The 20210-nt window shown below is 41.9% G+C and overlaps 1 protein-coding gene across 1 annotated transcript in view; it reads right to left on the reverse strand.

Moving 5' to 3' along the window:
• VAV2 (vav guanine nucleotide exchange factor 2) overlaps positions 1–20210 on the reverse strand; it is a 3316635-nt gene that overhangs the window by 333337 nt on the left and 2963088 nt on the right. Inside the window, exon 21 of the mRNA XM_044058536.1 lies at positions 12516–12643. Within this exon, the coding sequence (XP_043914471.1) occupies positions 12516–12643 (128 nt within the window). The remainder of the gene's footprint in view (positions 1–12515; positions 12644–20210) is intronic.

Consider the following 20210-nt stretch of genomic DNA (forward strand, 5'->3'; position numbering starts at 1 on the left):
ACAATTAGTCAGTACAAATCTTAACATATGAGCTTCACAATTCAAAATTCTGAAAATCAAAGTTGCAGAAGCATAAACTTTTTCTCATACTTATCAAATAATATTCCTGTCCTTATCAAACAGAATAGCATTAGAATTAACTAAATGTTTAGCTGCAGAAGGGTTAATTAGCTGCTAGATCAAGTTTGGAAATATGCATAAAAACTTAAAAGACTGAGGAACTTTAGTCATCCTATCTATTTAGAGGCAGCCAGCTGACTGTCAGGAAAATTGCAGGCAGTAGTGCAAGGACACACACACACACACACACACACACACACACACACACACACACACACACACACACACACACACACACACACTCATATCCTCCAAAGATGACAGAACTGGAGCAATGGTTGCAGGTTTTGGAAATTCCTTCTTTAAAAGTTCTCTGCATTTTCTTTGGGACACAGAAACCTCAGTGTTCTCCCACTGAAAACACTGGTAGATTTTAGAAATAGTCTCAGAGAAAGAGAACCCCAACAGAGATCATCAGAAACTGAGCACTCCTTAGTCTGAATCAGAAATCTGAGGATAAATCCTTGCATCTCCTTCATCTTCCTATCTAGATTCAGAATCTTGAATCTTTTCAGGAAAGGCGGTATCCCTCTTCTTTTACCAGAAAGTATTTTACAGGAAGTATCAACACCTTAAGTTAAACCCTGAGCCAGAACCAGTAGACTACTCCTGTTTAAGGAGATCTGAGGAAGAGGAGTAGATACATGCTTTGTTTCTTTTTGAGAGAAAAACTGGGACCAGCTGTGTTATTTACAGCAGCAGCAGCTTCCCAAGGGATGGGTACAGCATTTTGACAGAACAAGGAAGTCTTACCCGTTCCCTGTTCAAGGACCGACAAAAGTGTCTCTCCCTTGCCCGTTAAGGGAGAGCCCAACAGCTGCAAAGGATGTGGCTAACTCGTGGTCCACAGTGGCTGTAGTTGCTACCCTAGAGGGATCTGGGGTTAAATTTGAGTGGTTTGATGTACAACAAATGGCCAGAGCACAGTCAAACTGTTAGCCTGCTGGGATGGTAAAGGCTGTTTGCTTAATGTTTTCATTTTTGTGCCTGTAAGAAAGACAGACTGTGGGATTGACAAATTGTTCCACAGTCAAGCCAAAAATGTTGCCTCTTTCCTGGAGAAAACAAGCAACAAAAGCTGATAAACAACAGATGTCTTTAAAAAGTCCCTTTTTTCAAAGATAAACACAGGAAAGTACAGTTGTGTACACTTACCATAAATGTAGATGTTCGAGTGTAGTCACTGCTGCAGTCATTACATTTGGGTAATCTGCTGGCAGGTTGCCCTCAGTCAGTCTGATTAACAAAGTCTTAGGTCCTCCGTCAGTTGCTGTCCCTTCTTCCATGACGTCAGGTCGTCAGGGGTATAAAACATGCAGTCGATACCATTACATCAGTTTTTCTTGCCCCAAATGTCAGGTGCCCCCCAAATGGGGAGCAAATAAAATTAAAAACACAAAAAAAATATCTCCAATCCCAAAAGCAAATACACCAAAAGGGCTTATAAGCATAGTGAAAGAAAGTATAGATATAGTCAGAGAAAAATAGGGGGCTGGAGGGAGGGTAACCAGGACTGCAACAGTGAATATACTCGAACATCTACATTTATGGTAAGTGTATGCAACTGTACTATGTTCTTCGTGTTTCACTGTTGCAGTCATTACATTTGGGTAGATTCCCAAAGCTATGGTAGAGTGGAGGAAATTATACAGCATTAGGACCAGCTATAAGGCCCTGCAGGACAGCAGTGGCAAAGCCAGCTCTGGATTTAGAGAAGAAAGGTAAATGGTAATGTTTGGTGAACGTATGAACTAAGCTCCAGGTAGCAGCTTCTTTAATGTCTCTGGTCGGAACACCTCTGAGAAAGGCTGTAGAAATAGATGCAGCCCTGGTGGAATGAGATCTGATCCCCTGGGGGATAGTTTTACCTTGGTGCATATAGCAGAAACAAATACAATGGCTTATCCATTTGGAAATAGTCTGCTTTGAAATAGCCTTTTCCTCTTCCCCTGCAGCAAATGCCACCAGTAGTTGTTCAGATTTTCTTTGAGATTGTGTCCTGTTTAAGTAAAATCTACGTTGTCTGTGTACATCCAATGAATGCAGAATCTGTTCCCCCCTTGTTCTGTGGACTGGGAAAGAAAGTTGGCAAATGAATGGTCTGATTAAGAGCCACACTGGATACCACCTTAGGCATGAAGGATAGATTTGTCCTGAGAGACACCCTGTTGCATGCAAAATGATGAAAGGCTCCACTGCCATAAGAGCCTGTAATTCGGAAATCCTTCTAGCTGAAGTGACTGCTAAAAGGAAAGCTGTTTTCCAGGATGGAAATTTTAAGTCTGCAGTAGCAGCTGGCTCGAAAGGAGAGAGAGAGAGTGAGTTTTTCAAATACAAAATTGAGGTCCCAGGCAGGGATTGGAGCTCTCCTGGGTGGTCTTAAGTTTTTGGCCCCTTTAAGATACTGCTTTAGCAGAGGATGAGAGGAAAGGGGAGGTTCTGTGTTGTAATGAGCTGAAACAACTGAGGCATGGATTTTTATGGAAGAAAAGGACAGGCCCTTGTAAAGCATCTCAGTTAAGTATTGTAAAATCTGAGGAATATTGGGCACTGCTGTGATTATCCCTTGTGATTGATTTCAGGCACAGAATCTTTTCCATTTGGTAGCATAAGATTTTCTAGTACTAGGCCTTCTTTCCTCCAAAATGACATCCAGCACAGGTTTGCTGAGGGATGCTAGGGGTGATTAGCCATGCTGCAAGATTCAAAGTTTGGAGGGGAGTGTGCAGAATTTGGTTGTTCTGCTGAGACAGTAAGTAAGGTGTCTGAGGCAGGTGCCATAGTGGAAGGTGTGACACATTGTGCAGGAGTGGATACCAGTGTTGGCGAGGCCAGTCTGGAGCAATCAAAATCATTTTTGGTTTGTCCTGTTTGACTTTTAGTAGAACTTTGGAGAGCGGAGGCAGAGGGGGAAAGGCATAGACTGATAGGTTTTTCCAGCTGAAGGATAGAGCATCCACTTTCCAGGCTTTTTTGTGATGAGTTCTTGTACAGAATTTGTCCAATTGATAGTTCTGGGGTGAGGCAAAAAGATCTATGTCTGGACTCCCCCATATGCGTGTCAACATGTTGAAAATCCATGGTTCCAGTTTCCATTCATGTGGGTCCATGAGATTTCTGCTTAGTTCGTCTGCCAGAGTATTCAGTTTTCCTGGCAGAAATTGAGCTTGTAGTTGTATTTAAGAGATCAAGGCCGTGTTCCACAATGCCATGTCTAGTCTTGCAAAGGGGGTAGGAGTGTGTACCCCCCTGCTTGTTTATGTACCACATAACTGTGGTGTTGTTGTCTGTCTTTATCATTAACTGTCCTGGATGAAGGTAGTCCTTGAAGGCTGTCAGTACATTCTGTACAGCTAGCATTTCTTTTTGACTGATATGAAGGTGCATTTGATTTGGGCTCCATTTGCCCTGAATGCACTTCCCTGCCAGATGAGCCCCCCAAGCATAGTCTGATGCATCTGTAGTTAGGGTTCGAGTGGCAGGGGTTGGAGTGAATGGCAGTCCCTTGTTTTGGTGGCAGGCCTCTGCCCACCATAGGAACTCTAGTTGCAGGCAAGGTATGATAGGAATCATTGTTTCCAGGCTGTGACAATGTTGACTCCATAAACCTTTTAAGTACCACTGAAGTTTCCTCATATGCAGTCTTGCATATGGAATTAAAAGAATGCAGGAGGCCATGAACCCCAAAGCTTGCAGAATTTGTCTTGCAAATAGCAGAGTTTTTGTGGCCACCTGTTTGAAGTAAGTTACCAAATTAATTTGCTTTTCTGGCATAAGGTAAGACATCTGGGCAGTTGTATTCAAGCTTGCACCCAGGAATGTAATTTTTTGAGAGGGTACCAGTTGTGATTTCTTTTTGTTTATAGTGTACCCTAGACAAGTTAGAACCCTTTTTACAAATGCCATATGTTTTAGAAGAATGTCCCTGTTTTCTGCCTGAATTAGACAATCGTCCAGGTATGGATATATCTGAATATTTCTTTGCCTGCAAAATGCAATTACTGGAGCCAGGCACTTTGTGAAGACCCTGGGCGCAGTAGATAAGCCAAAGAGCAGTGCAGAGAACTGGTAATGCAAGTAGCGTGCTTTGAAGTGGAGGTATCTTCTGCAAGATTCCCTGATTGGGATATGCAGGTAAGCCTCTTTTAAGTCTAGAGTTAACAACCAGGCATCTTTGTCTAGCATAGGAAGTAACTGTTAAAGAGTCAGCATCTTGAATTTTGGAATGTCCAGAAATGTGTTTAGAGTAGATAAGTCCAGAATTGGACGCCATGATTTGTCTTTTCTGGGTACCATGAAAAGTCTTGAATAGAAACCTTGTCCCTTTTCCTCTTCTGGTACTGGTTGAATAGCCCCCATGTTCATGAGGGACAGTACTTGTTTCTGGGCATATGCCCACTGATTTGGGGGCAGGTCTGGCCATCCATTTGGGATTGGCAATGTGTGAAAATGAAATCTGTATCGCTGGGATATTATATTTAAAACTCATTTGTCCTAGGTTATAAGTTGCCAGTTTCTTGCATGAAGTGCCAGTTTTCCCCCCAAAGGGCGGCTAAAAGTTAAGTGCTTGGTAAGTGTAGAGGGAAGTCATTGAGGCTGCTGACCATAGGGAGGTGTCTTGTTGTTTCCAGCTTTGGAGGAGAAGACACCCCATTGTTTTGTTCTAAAAGTCCCTTGTGATGGAAACCTGGAGCCTTTGGAATGTCTGGGTTTGACTTGAGTGGCTCTTGAAGGAAATGGAAAGGACCAGTTCTTAGTAGGCCAGTGCCTACTAAATCTTGGAGGTTGCACTTGTAAGAAATCTTTCACAGTTTGCATAGATTTAGCTTTATCTTCCATCTTTTTTAAAACTTCTTCAGCCTTATTACCAAACAGATGGTCCTGTTGTAAAGGAGCATCCAATAATTTTGCTTTAACATGATCAGGCAGAGTTTGCTCTTTGAAGCAAGCATGCCTTCTTAGCACAGACCCAGTTACAGCAGCCCTGCAAGAGGCTTCCAAAGAATCAAAACCACATTGCAAAGTATGTTTTCCAACTTGTTCAGCTGAATGCAATAGCTCCTGTATATCTTTATTTTCCACAGTCAGAAATTAACATAATTTGTTTTCCAACTTGTTCAGCTGAATGCAATAGCTCCTGTATATCTTTATTTTCCACAGTCAGAAATTAACATAATTTTCTGTTTAAGCAGTCCCATGATATGCTGTTGATATTTAAGCATATGAAATTGACAGTTTAAAGCCCCAATTGCCAAGGTTGCAGAAGTGTAAACCTTCTTACCCCATCTATCCAGCATCCTGGAATCTCTATCAGAAGGGGTAGGATTTTTAGCAGTAGAAGCCTTAATGCCCTTGGGACCCTGAGAAATGGTTTCAGGATCTGCAATAGGATTTTTGAAAAGGAATTTGTGGGAGTCAGGAATCCTGTAGTATCTGTCTGGCTTACAAGGAGCCGGAGGCAGAGAATCAGGAGCCATACTACATTCTGAAAAAACATCATTAACAATGTCTAGAACAGGAGGCATAGCCAAAGGCCTATGCTGAGGAAGAAGAAGAAAATCCCCAAGTCTCTTTTTAGATTCAGAGAAATCCTGACTTTCCCAGTGGAAATGTTCCCTTAAGGTATGTAAATTTTCCCCAAAAGAAAAATCCTCAGGGGGAGAAGCAGAAGGAATGGAATCTTCTGCATCAAAGTCCTCATAAGTAGGAATAGACAAATCCTATTAATTAGAAGAGTCAGAAGAAATAGAATCCTGTTCAGAAGATTCATAATCAATGTCTTGCCTAGGCCTCTTAGAAGGGGGGGGGTTGACTACCCCAGATCAGAGTAATTAAATCTTCAGCCATTTTGATCATTTGTTTTTTAGGCATAGGGGCCTGCACATGTGGCCCAGGCATCGGTTTTTTAGACATAGGTTTAGATTTTGGCCTTAGTTTTGAAGGTGGTGTCGGTCTAATATACAACTCTGTAGGCCTGAAAACACCCTTAGAAGCCGTGGCTTCAGACCCATCTAAGGTAGAGATATCCGTGGGTTCCATAACTGAAGCATCTCGCTGCATACTGGACTCTGAATGGGTCTCAGTAGAGGCCTGCGAATCAGCAGTAGTGGGTATCAGGGACTGCAAAAGCACCTCACTGGGTACCGGTGAACTGGCTTAGGAGAAGCGTCGTCAGTTTTGGACCTTGATGGCCTGTCTCTGTCTTTTTCTTTGCATTTTTTAAGTATTCCGGTAGTTGGATTGCTAACCGACAACATTTCTGGATAACTAAAGCGTGAGCCAAAATATTTACAAGCAAAAATATACCGACGCTTAATAGTGCATTGATTAAATTTAGCACAAAACTAACAGCAAGGTAGGTTGTGGTCAGGGCCTAGGCAAGGAATACAGTACAAATGAAAATCCTTATATTTGCTTCCCACAAGTAATGCAATTATTAACTTTTACTGACATCGGTGAGGAGCAAGAAAAAGTTTCCCCAATGGGGTACTTAGCTTTTTAGTTGAAGACTTTGGTTCTGAAACTCGAAAACGAAAAATTCAGGAGTCGGCCGACCGGCACTTGCAAACTGCTGCTTCGGGCACCGCGCGGCAAGAAAGACTGATGCAATGGCGTCGGTTGCATGTTTTATACCCCTGACAACTTGACGTCATGGAAGAAGGGACAGCAACTGATGCAGGACCCAAGACTTTGTTAATCAGGCCGACTGAGGGAAACCTGCCAGCAGATTACCCAAATGTAATGACTGCAACAGTGAAACATGAAGGACATCAAGCATTTTAAAATAATTTGCCAGTCCAAAAAAAGTAAAATAAACACTATTTCTCAACAGAAAAAAAATGTTTTTTAGTTACTTTGGACAACTTTTAAACTGAAAGAAAACATGCTCCTGTTTAAAAGTACAGTGCAGTCAGATGACAGCCCATTAAAACACAAACTCCTAGCACTAAAATAATTTTCCTGAAGAAGAAAGGATTAATAATAAACAAAAAATATTGAATGGAGGTTTTTTTCTCCAAAGGGAACTTATCTGCTCATCAAAGGTACTGCACAAGCAAACTGTCGATCCTTGAAACATCAGAGGCATGTATTCTTCAGCAGCAGCAAAGCTCTGAAAGGCTTAGCACCCAAACTTGTAATTTAGTCAGCTCAGCCCAAGTTGCCAGACAGTTTGGGTGTTTTGAAGGTGTCCTGAATCTTTGCAAGATGGCCAGCTGTTATATCCTTAGCATTATTTAACCCACATAACAAAGGCTACAGCAGCAGTGACTTATATGATGGACATCCTCTAAAATTCTACCAAGAAGACCCGGCAGGATCAAACCACTGGGGTGGTGCCCAAGGAACATTCTTAGCTATAATAGGGAGAGGTTTCAGCTCTGCTAGGGACCAAAGTGCCTCAATCTACAGTCTTCTTCATGATTAATGAATAACAAGAGTGTGTTTTGGTCTTTCTTCTCTGAACTTTGAGATAAAGTATCGGATGAGTGGAAATCACATAAGGAGAATATTGAACAGATACTAGGCTAAACTGGAAGAAGGTAGAGGGAAAACTAGCTGCGCTAAGGGTGGATGAAGCACAAGGATGACAGGGGCTGCTTCACAGAGTTCTTAGAAATCTATACAATGAACTGTCAGAAACTCTAATGGTGATTTCAACATATTAGCTAGTGTAGAACTTCTTTGAGACTGGAAGATAGGAAGCATAATATAGCTGTTCAGGTAGTGAGGGGAATCTGAGAACTACAAGACTGCTAGCTTAAAAACAGTGGTAGAGAAAGCCACAGAGAGACTCCTGAGAAGAAGGCTGGTAGCTTTTCTACAGGAGGAGGACAAACAATCTAAAGGACAGCAACCAACACTGGTTCATGGCCAGAAGAAGCTGTCAGTGATTCTGCTTTATGACTGTGATAAAGAGCGTACCAGTAAGCATAGTCTATACTGACTTATCCAAGGCTTTAGCAAAGTCCTTTAAAGGATGATGATAAGAAGACTGGAGAGGTTGTGATTAGGACCAAGACTGAGCAACTTAATGGCTGAATGGTAGATACAAATGGCTGTGGTCAGACAACAATGCCAAGAAGTAGGAAAATGACCAAAGGAGTATAATGAGGGGCCTGTGCTGGGCCCAGTGTGTTTGCCTTAGATACACATGTGATAACAGAAAACATGATCACTCTCTTCAATGAATACACAAAAACTAGTGCAGCAAAGGAGGATTGGAGTGAAAAGGAAAAGGCAAGCAAATGATATGGAAAGGTTAACCACAACAGCAGAAAAGTGGCATCCATAGCTCAGTGTGAACATTTAAGCAACAACAATCCTAGTGTGGAGCATTGGCTGGGATGAGTGTAACTTATGACACCAGAGTAAGGAAAGCATTTGGGAGTGTAACTCCTGGTGTAGAGGACAGTGGCAGCAACAAACAATGCTGGGGTGCAACATCACTGGAACAGATTCAAGAAGAAAGAGGTAATGTTTCTAATCTACACAGGCCCTGCCTGACATCATAAGTACTTTGTGCATATCAAGAGGTCACATGAGGAAAAAGACATGCGGGGAAAGGAATACAACCAGATCATCTCACTTAAGAAAAGAAGAGGAGATAGGAGAAATGTTACTACTGCACAAGATCACATCAGGGATATGTGAAGGGTCATCATAAGGTGAAAAAACAGATATGGAAAGAGGGGGCACAGGCAGTAGGATGTACGAACCACAGGTTACAGACCATTGAAATACACTACTAAATGGGTGGTAGAAAAGGTGTTCACAGAGAAAATCAAGACAGCATGAAATAGGTGAAAGAAATGTTAGGGAGCAGGTAAGTACAGACATGAAGGATAATATTAAATGTTTGCTAAAGGACATTTAAGGGACGCTTACTTTCTCTTTCTGCTGTCTAACAAATGTAATTAAATATACAGGCATACAGGAATTTCCTGTGCCACAATATGAAAAATGCACCTGCCATAATCTCCACTCTCTGGTACACTAAGTCGAGTGGTGGAAGGAATGCATTCTCCTGAGTGGCAAATAACTTAGACTCTGGATGAGTTCCCTTCTGAAAGAGTTGGAAGGAGACAAAGAATAATAATAGGAACCATAAACATGTGGTTTTAGAACACACATTTTTGCCCTGATTTTTTTCTGGAAGACCTGGAAGAAGCACATTGTCTAACTAAGCAGCTGCATGACAGGACTGGAGGAAAGTCTCAAAGACACTGCCAGCTTTAAGCTTCTCCAGAAACAAGAAGCACTGACAGAGTAATGCCCTCAAAGTATAGTAAAATTCCCAGTGAGCATCACTTCCTTGCTTAGGTGGTATAATGTTGTGGTTCATTGCTTAATTAGTTAACACCCAATGGGTTGAGTGCCCAACTGAGTGAGAAGCATTGGTGGGGTGGCCTGGGGAGGTATCAGAAGAGGAGGGGAGTCCCTCCTTGGACATGCATGGAGACCTTCTGGAACTGGCTGACCCGATGAATCAGAAATGATGGGCTCAGCACTCAAAACATATGAAGGATGGGAAGTAGGAATCAAGATAGAAGAGGACGGTTTTCTGGCTGCAGAAAATACCCTTTCTACAACCCAGAAGGCTGACAGACACAGAGAAACTTCCCTCTCCCCTCTTAGAGCCGAAGCTGCTGAGGAGAGGAAGTCAAGGTTGGCCCCAGAACAGCACCAAAGCTGTCTAGAGTGGAGGCACCCAGGGGGAGGGAATAATCCACACAAATGGGAATTAACTCTGCCCCTCAGACTCAGAACAGACCTCTCAAATCTGAGACCTGTTCTGATCAGAGGACAACTGAACTGTGCTGGTCAGGGTAACTGTCGGATCTGAAATTTGGGATTTCTTAGGATACAAAAGTGTGCCTCTCAGGAATCTGGAATCCTTGGACTCCAAAACCGATGGATGGATTGGTGAAGAAGAAAGTCGTTGTTGGACTCGAGAGCTCACTGATATGATGGGGAATGGAGCTGGAATGACTCCCATCTGAATTTGAGCATCATCCTGTCTATATCAAGTTCAGAGAAGCTCCTGGAAGACCTAGATGAGGTGATGGAGGGCGGTCATGAGGGCTTGGTCAGAGTCTGGAGAATCTTGGGTGGCAGGGCTGGAGACACTGCCTGCAAAAACAGTTCTGATGTCTTGTCTCTTGCTCTTGGATCTGAGGCCTTAAGATCTGACCCTTGGGCAGACGGCACGGGAGAACTGGTTATGGAAGCAGAGACCATTGTATACAAAGAGAGAGTAGGATTTGAGGTTTGAAGCACCAAAGTCTTTTCTGAAAACCTTCTTTGTATAAGGATGGCTCCAGGCAGGAGGAAGGAGACCTATGGTGTCTCTTCCTTGGCTATGAGACTGCCTGTTTAGTAGGGGGTTGAGCCCCAGAAGGCAATAAACCTTTAAGAATTAACTTGTTCCTTCAATCCAAGAAAGCTCTCGGACTGAAGGTACTGCACACCATACAAGGGGTGTCCAGATGGGCAGCCCCAAAACAGTATATGCACTTCTTGCGGGCATCAGAATTGGGGATCACATGCCCACAAGAAGTGCACTTTTTGAAGCCAGTAGGTTTGTTCTCAGACATTGAAAATATACACACACACACACAAACACACACATGCACAGATGGCCGAGCACACATGGAAAAAATAAACTAAACACCTAACCTACCTAACACGCATACAGTAAAATTCTCTCTAAGAAGAGGGAAAGCAGCAAGGAACAGGAAGACAAAACTTAGCAACCTTCAAACACTGGACCCCACCCAGTTTGGGTTCGTGAAGGGCCGATTTTGTCTCCTGAACTTGATTGACCACCACCTCATCTAGGTATTCCAGGAGCTTCTCAGAACTTGACATGAACAGGATGATGTGGAAGTAAATATTGTGGGAAGAAATAGCCAGGAAATTGTTATGGCTAGGCTTGTATAGGCCCTAGGGCCGATAGCCTAGTACCAACCTAAGAATCTATGAACCTACCTATCACACATACACTCTCATTGAAAAAAAACAACCCGATTAACAGCTAACAGAAAAATAGTAAGGGAAGAGCAATCTTAAGGAGAGAAGCAAAAAAAAAAAAAACAAAGAAGTTTCACTTAACAGAATTGCAGAGAGGCTTGAACGTCCGTCTGACTGGAATGACAGCAAATGAAATCTGAGGGCACAGGAGTGGTCTAGGGGATTACGGATAAAGGGAGTAGCTTGAGGCTTGGATCTAATGTTTAGAAGAAAGCAGCAGAGTCCAATCCGATGGTTGGAGTCTACACCACTAGTGGGAAATAATGAAAAGGACAACATCAGATGAACAGATTTAATGGAGAGCACCAAGATCTGAGAAGGATGTGACATTGAAAATGTCACACAGTGGATAAACTGTGACATCAATTACCCAGGATTTCATATCCTGACAGACAAGGAGATCATCAATGGCCTAAAATATACAGATGAGGAAGAAATTAAAGATGAACAAGAAGAAATGGAAAAGTGTTCTATGCCATCTCAAGCAGAAACTTTTCAAGCTCTCGAAACGGTATTCAATTGGCTTGAGAGGCAGGAAGAATCTGATCCAACACAGCTGCTGCAACTGAAATGGATCCATGATTTAGCTGTTGTGAAATGAAATAACTGTTTATGTCAAATGTCATTTAAAACTGATTTTCAACCAAACTAAGTTCTAATGTACAAGATCTAACATCTAAGTTCCTAATGATTATTTATTTTTAATATTTATATTTGTAAGTGAAAGTTATTCTAGTGTTACTTTGTGTGACACAATGTTTTCATGTAAAAATGTCTTTTACTTTATTACATATAGTAGGTCATTGATTATCCAGACTGTACCTGGTCACAATTAGTCCAGATAATTGTGTTTCTACTGTAAAAGCAAATTTATGTTCAGCTATCCCTAGTATGTCCACATAATAAAGGCTATTTATCTGTGTCAGTGCTTTAGTGAGCAGACCTGAAGCTCACAATTTTTGGTTTTCAATACCTTTTTGTACACACAGTACAAATTACCTAACTGTATGAGCTGCAGTAACAACCCTACACAGCTAATAAAATTATCTGCATATATGTGAAACAGTCTGATCTACATCATGTGCTGCTGTTACCTCTTCAAATAATACCACAATATTCAACAATCATCATCTCTTCTTAACCAACCCATACAGTTCCATATCTAAAAGAATTAATTTCCCATTGTTATTTTTGATAAGTTCTTTTTCGACTCTATATGTTCTTAGGAAGAAAATTAGCCAAGTGCAACAGAATAAAAGCTGTAAGCAAATAGGTGATAAGCCGAGAACAGATGCAAAACAGTTAATGGAAAAATAAGGCTATAAAATGGTCAGTTTCACATTACAATGTGTATTTTTACTTACTTCCCACCATGTAGAATCATTGTCTCCTTTTAAGAGTTCTATTATATCTTCTGTTTGAAATGTTAGTACTGGCTTTCCAGGAGGAGGAGGGATTCCATGATAATTACGCGTTGCCACCATTATTGGACCTAATAAATGCAGAACCAAGCAGATACAATCAAATTGGTAGTATTTATTATCACGTATGTACATAAAACTAAACAAAAAGCAAGGTTAAATAAAATGCAGTGATCTGTAACATGGGCATTTTACAGGCTATCATCTTGCTGAATAAAGTAAACTAATAATAGATGGAATCTACTGATTTCTAGCACTTAAATTTGTCAAGACAGATATATGCATCTGTTTTGCTGCATAAACTTCTTCTTATAGGTTCATAGGTAGGTACTAGGCTATCTGCCCGAAGGCATTTATAAACCTAGCCAGAATTGTGTTGGCTTTCGCCGTCCCCCTTAGATTAGTTTCCTGTGCCTCTGTCCAGCAGAGCCACTGAAGTGATCCCCGGGGTAAACTTTCTATTTCCCATCCACTCATCAAGGTTTCAATTGAAGAGTGTTAGCGAGGAGCTCTGCCTAATGTAGATTGGAATCTTCTACCAGGGCATGGGAAGTCTCTGGGACAGGAATCTATCCCTCCAGCATGTCCTATTTATTGTTGTGGTGAGGTTTAGATCCATAGAGTGTGTGGCTTGAGAGGATATGGGTTTCTTTAGGTGGAGCATGTCCATCAATTCTGGGTTGGACATGGCCTTGTATGTCAGGCACAGATCACCTCTGAGTAGGTGGTATGCAACTGAGTACATCTGGAGTATGTTCAGTCGAGCTGCATAGGGCATCTGTTTGAGGCCAGTGATCCTCTTGGTGTGGTACTTCTGTGGTTTTTCCAGCTGTTGCAAGTGTCTTGTAAGGTACATACCAAATGGGGCATTGCACTCTATGATGGGTCTGATGAGTGATGCTTAGAGGGGCACAATGACCTCTTTTGATCTGGATGCAAACCCTTTTGTGATTAGGTGGGCCACATAGAAGGATTTTCTAACCACTTTGGCAATGTGATTACCAAATGAGAGATTACTATCTACTTGGGTCCCCAGATCCCTTATTATGTCTTCCGTATTTAGGGGGCTACCACCTATGTGGTAGTTTGTGGGTAGTTTGTTTTTTCCAAAGAGGATGACTATGCACTTTTTGGCATTTAGCTTGAGGCCATAGTTTTGACACCAGGTATCTGTCTCAGTGAGACCCTTTTGGAGGATGTCTGTCAGCCAGAGAGTCAATTATAGCCCCTAGTTTGCAATCATCTGCAAACTTGGCCAGCCATACACCTCCTGTGCTTGCCTATACCTCTAAGAAGTATATGCCAAAAAGGAGGGGTCCTACAACTGAGCCCTGGCGAACTCCACTTGTAACCGGTTTAGAGTCAGACCTAGCTCCTGCAACTCTTACCATGTGGGCTCAAGTCCATGAGCCAGTTGGCAACCCATCTTGTGATGTAAGAGTTTATGTTCAGGCTGGTGAGCTTGTCTATAATACCAGAATGGGGAATGGTGTCAAAGGCCTTTGTGAGGTCTAGGTAGGCTGTGTGGACCACCTTTCCCTCGTCTATAGCCTTGTAACTGTCTCAAATAAGTCCACCAGGTTTAGGAGGCGTGATCTGCCCTTAAAGCCGAACTGGGTAGGGTCCAGTGTTTGGAGGTTCACAGTGTCTCTGTTAATGAGATCCATGATGATGTGCTCCACAGCCTTGCAGACCAAGCTAGTCAGGCTTATAGGGAGATAGCTCCTGGGGTCTGCTGTGGCTCCAACTTTGTGGAATGGAATAACCATTGCTGTGCACCACTCTATGGGCACATAGCCTGTGAAGAGGCTGAGTTTGAACAGTGTGTTTAGGTGAGGGGTTAGTTCATCTTTGAGCTCATGTAGGATGCAGCCTAGGACACCTGATGCTGTGTTTTTGGCTTTGGAGATGGCTGTTTTAACCTGAGTGTCTGTGATTTCAGGGGAACTACATTCTTCTGGTATGGTTATGGGCCCTTTTGGGGGTGAGAGGGGGGTGAAGTTTGCACTGAACCTGTCTGCCAGGACGTTGGTGATATCGGTCGGTTCAGTGTATTTTGTGCCATTCTGTACTAATTCCGAGCAGATCTGAGAATTGCCACTTAGATTCTTGACATAGCTAAAGAATGCCTTGTGGTTATCTTTGGAGTCCTTGGCAATTTTTCTTTCAAAGCTAGCCTTGGATGATTTTGAGGGATCCTAGTTTCTTGCTGATACTGATCAGGGATGTCTTACCTTCTTGGGATTTTACTCTTTTCTGTACTAGTTTCCTCCTTCTATTGTATAGCTTGTTTATGGCAGAGGTTCACCATACTGGTTTCCTTTTCTTGGAGGAGTGAGTCTTGGTTTTGCTTGGGATAGCACGATCCATGCATTCTTGTAGGTGCCCGTAGTGCATTAGTAAAGGATTTTGCAGCTTGGTCAGCATTATCCTTTAGCATGGGGGCTTTGAATCTTTCCACCTCTGTCTTAAGTAATGTGAAGTTTGCTTTTGAAATGTTTTTCACAGTGGTTTATTTGACTGGGGGTGGGTGTGGAATGTGGATATCCAGAGTGATTGGTTTATGGTCAGATCTACCCAGTGAGGGGTTGACCTCCGTTGTGGAACATCGGTCACCCATGTTGGTGATGAACAGGTAAAATTTGTTGTCACCTCTGGTGGGGGTGTTGACCAGTTGATCAAGGGCATTTGAGTTTATAAATTTTAGAAAATGTTGGGCAAGGGAGTTAGTACTTGAGTAGTTCTCCCAGTTAATGTTTGGGTAATTAAAATCACCCAATATCAGGGTGTTTGGTAGGACCTTCATGTTTCCCAGTGTTTCCAGAAATGCGGAATGGGGGTCCTGGGATGTGATGGGTGATCTGTAGCAAGCTACAATTTGAATTGCAGTTTTTCCCATTGTTAGTTGCATGTGGATGATCTCTGAAGCATCGTGTTGTGCCAATAACCTGGAGGTGTGGGTATCCTTGATGAATATGTATACGCCCCCGCCTTTTGTATTTCGGTCTGGGTTTTGTGGCCAAAATGTATGGTATGAGTTGTAGCCTGGTAGTGCTGGGGTGCTCCCTGGAGCCTTAAACCAGGTTTCTGTTACTGCACAAATATTGATTTTCTCCATACTGAGGAGTGCCTCGAGTGCATGCATTTTGAGGTTTAGACTTCTGGCATTGAGCAGCATTACCCTCAGTTTTTTGTTACTTGTGCTATTTATGGCGATGGGTTTTTGTCTTTTGAGTCTTGCCTAAAAAAGGCACTATGGGGGTGGCAAGAGCCTTGGCCAGCCGTCTCTAGCGAAGTAGCGTGGCTTGTCGGGCATGTCATCCAAGTCTGACAGACACTGGATCCCCTTTGAATGACACCAGAAGCTTAGCCAATTGTTGAAATTGATAATTTTTTTCTTTATACTGTGGTATCATTCTTAGTGAGGGCAGGATGCTACTCAAGGTCAAGGTAATACCGGCCTGGGCTATGTGATCAGAGAGCTCTTCCATGTCTCTTTTCATGTAGTCCAGGGAGGTACAGCTCAGGTCATTCATACCAACATTGACAATGGCAGAGTCATATTTGTACTTATTCTGGAGTGACCTGAGTGCTTGTGTTATGTGGTGGATCCTGACACCAGACAGGCAGCTAACAGTAACCTTCTTCTTGTTCAGCCTAGTGAGTGGGACATCAGTGTGCCTGACTATAGAGTCACCTATTACTAGTATGTTGGGTATGTTATTTTGCCTTAAGGGCTGTGACTGCGTGGCACACTGGTTTTGTGAAGTTTGTGTTTCATGGTTTGTGTTGGGGGGGTGGAGGATGCTTGGGTGTCTGCTTTGGAGGTCTCTGTTGCTTTTGCAGATTTTTATTTATTATGTTTTCATGTAATTGTGTGTGTTTTTTGCCGGTGCTGGTTTCATAGGTCTATGTGAGACAGATGGTGTGATGCAAGTAGTCCCATTCTCCTCTTGACTGTCTGGTCTAGTCTTGGGTTGAGAGAGCTTAGCCTCCAGTTTGGCTGTATAATTGCATCTCTCGCATGGACATGCCTGAATAGGTACAGTGAACTGTTTTACTGATTGGCTGGTAAGGTCGAACAGACAGCCTTGTCCTTCTCTACAGTATTGGGGGGGGGGTCTAGTTCTAAGGTTCATTAGTGCTTGCTATGAGTTTAGAGCAAGTGCCAGGCTGAGAAGTGAATGGTTTGAGTGCTTAAGTTGAAAGTTTGTCTAGTTCCATGGGAAAAATTGAAGAGTAGACTTTGTGGAGCCGGGAAAAAAAATTATATATCTAACTGATCACCTCAAAATGCCAACACTACTTCTTTCTTCTTCTTCTTTCGGCTTTTTCCCAGTTAGGGGTTGCCACAGCAGATCACCTGTCCGCTCATGATTGGCAGTGGAGGTTTACAGTGTCAAGTTGCCAGCCCAGCGCCCAACCTTCCACAGAAGGCGCACACATGCACACACTCATACCTAGGGTCAATTTAGAGTGTCCAATTCACCTACAGCATGTCTTTGGGATGTGGGAGGAAACCGGAGCACCCTGAGAAAACCCATGCGACCACAGGGAGGACATGCAGACTCTGCACAGAAGGCACCCCAGCCAAGAATCAAACCGGAGAACCTCTTGCTGTGAGGCGGCAACACTAACCGCTGCACCACCGTGGCCGCCCACTGGCGGTGCCAACACTGAAAATTAAAAAAGGTGTGCTCCCAAGACAGTTGATTATTAACAAATCTGGCATTCAAGAAAACTGTAAAAAAAAAAATTCCTAACTTCACTAGGCAGAGAGTAGTTGTTCCTCAAATGGTAATCATAAAATCTCCATGCAGAAGAAAAAGCTGCATGCCATGCTGTTGAGGAGCTCTACCTTCGAGGCATCTTCATGTAAAAAAGGAATGGGGCTTGGACAACAAATCAGCAAACTAAGTGTGGGCAGCAGCCAGGAGGGAAAAGAGTAAACACATAATGGCTACTTGACTCTCTCTGGGGTAAGGCCAAGAGACATGTCTATGGGCACCACTCCTGTTAATGAATTCCTGATGGAGATTTGGAAACTTGGTTGTGTGTGTGTGTGTGTGGGGGGGGGGGGGCTATATCACTGGCAGAGGCAAGTAATGGTTTCATATTGCATCCAGTACACGTCTCTCAACTGGGTACTTACATGGCATGCACCATGACTTTAGGGCTGTGTAACAAAAATCTTCCTCAATACACATATGGCATGATGGGATCTTTCACAAAGGGACAGAACAGGCTAATATCACAATGGCTGTTGCAGGGGTCATGGGAGGGAGAAGAAATCTACCTTCTATCTAACTCACTGATATTTTCTCATGCTAGTCCTTCATTTAGTCCAAGCCGACTGATGGTTTTAAATAGCTAACAAAATGTCTTTACGGTTAATTTGTTAATGTCCTTGAGCTGGAGTATAACCTATATGTATGTATATGTAATGGCACACCTCTCAACTGTATAGATTTTCGTATAATGCCCAGATTTTTGCCTGACATTTTTGATGTATTTCTCATAAAACCGTGGTTTTCTGGTAAATTATTCAGAGTTAAAGTCAGTAAATAATGACAGGCATTTGAATTTCACTCTTCATGTCCTTCACAAAATGCATGTTAATGCAAAACCTGTTTTTCTATCAACATTCAGAGTTTGTAACAGCAATATTTAAAAACTGTCCCTATTCTGGAGTACTTGTTCTCCCATTCTGTATGACTTTGTCCAGATTTCTTGCTCTAAAAGGCTGAGAGGTATAGCTTGAGGTAGCTCACAAAAACTATACACTTGTAAAAATCTACACAGCAGCTGGGTAAGGTTTTACTGTTACAGCATCAGCTTTAAGTACATTACACTTTGATTCTAAAATGCTGTTACTAATAAATACATTTGTTTAATCAAGATATATCCAGGATTTGATAGCTATGGGCTGGGGTAGAAGAGTACTTTCTGATTCAATTGTAGTTGTGGATATGCATTTTTGTTGTTTAGTTGCTTGTCTTTTTGATGTTGTTGTCGTTAAAGTGTTATAAAAATGTACAGCAAGTACTCTGAGACATACTTAATGCCCATAAAGATGAGATTTTTCTTACATTCTCAAGTTATTAAGAAAAAAAGTTACATAACCTTACTATAGCAGAGTTAAACATCTATTAGTTTCCTAGGAAATGTTATGCATTTTAGAAAAGGTGGTTACGTTTAAAAGCTGCTAAGTAGCATTGTCCTTTAGTCCAGAATTAGATTTCCTCATTCTCCACACTTGTCTAATGATGTCATATAAATATACTTGCAGCTATTGAGTTTATTTCACCACACTAAAAATGTCCCCTAAGGGAAAGCTAGGGTATGGCTGGGGATAACTGATGTTTAGCTATGTAGTTTATAAGCATATCACATTTTTTCAGCCTGAAACAGCATGAACATTAGTCAGAAAATTAATATAAAAACATCTTTTTGACAATATGACAAGAAAATCCTGTAAATTGTCTGCAGAAAGATTTCTCATGGTTGATAAATTACTTATGTCTACCTATGTAGGGAAACTGGATTAGAATTGGCCTTTTTCAGAGGTGAGCTAGATACACAATAAAATAATGTCGTACAGAAGCTTTTGCTAGTGTAAATACATCATACATGGGTATGTTACACTCAGTACAAGTAAAGCCAACATTGTAAAGATATCATACACTATTTCTTGAAAAGTACAACCTTCAGCAATAGGGATCTGTTATCACGACAACAACCAATTAAGTTTGGTCTAACAAGATGGAACAGTGTTTTGATTTCTAACTGTCCCAGTACAGCTACACATGGCTTTGTTAATCCAAAACTGTCCTGAGTCAGTGAACCACTCAGGAAGGAGGAAAATGTTTGAACATGGTTATTAAGCTTTTATTTCACATAGCTGGTAATGATGAGAGAGAGTATGTCAAAATGTATGGGATACACCATAACAGGGTTCTGGAGTGACTTCTTAAGGAAAAAGATCAAGCCAAAGTAGAGCAATGGTCGTAGCTGTGGTCAATAACTTGAAAAATGGCATGCAAATGTTAAGATTGCATATCTTGACTACAATGAAGCCAGACAACCATGGCTAAGCATCTGCAGTGGTACTTTTGATTGCCAGTACACAAAGGTTTGAAGATAAAAGCTTCATCCATCACCAGGTACCTGTAGAAGAGATCCCTTTAATTCAAGAATGCACCCAAATCAGGAAAAGTTGCTTGAAAAAATACGTGAAAATAAAAGGGATAATGGATAGCATGTTTTCTTGTGCCTTTGGTAAGGGGGACTTTAGGAGACAAATGTCAAGCAATCCTGATGTGACTTTGGAGCCATAAAACTATTATGATACACCTATTAGCATGGAGAAGGGGAAAGAACTTTTGACTACACAAAAGTCTTGCTAAAAGGCTTTTTCAGTATCTAAACTTAAGCTAAAAAAATATTTTGGCTTTCAGAGTTTTCTAACATTGAATACAGCTATGATGATTGCCATGTCTCATGTTTTCTAACAGAGAAAGATTGTCTTAAACACAAAACAATGGTTGCGTCTTCACCCAGGTTCCTTCCAGGCTACCAGAGCATTTCCTGACAATGCATTACTCATTGGAACATAGGATGGTGGAAGAAAAGAGCTCA

This window comes from Protopterus annectens, chromosome 16.part0, assembly GCF_019279795.1.
Source record: "Protopterus annectens isolate FY-2018-M chromosome 16.part0, PAN1.0, whole genome shotgun sequence".
Classification (NCBI taxonomy): domain Eukaryota; kingdom Metazoa; phylum Chordata; order Ceratodontiformes; family Protopteridae; genus Protopterus; species Protopterus annectens.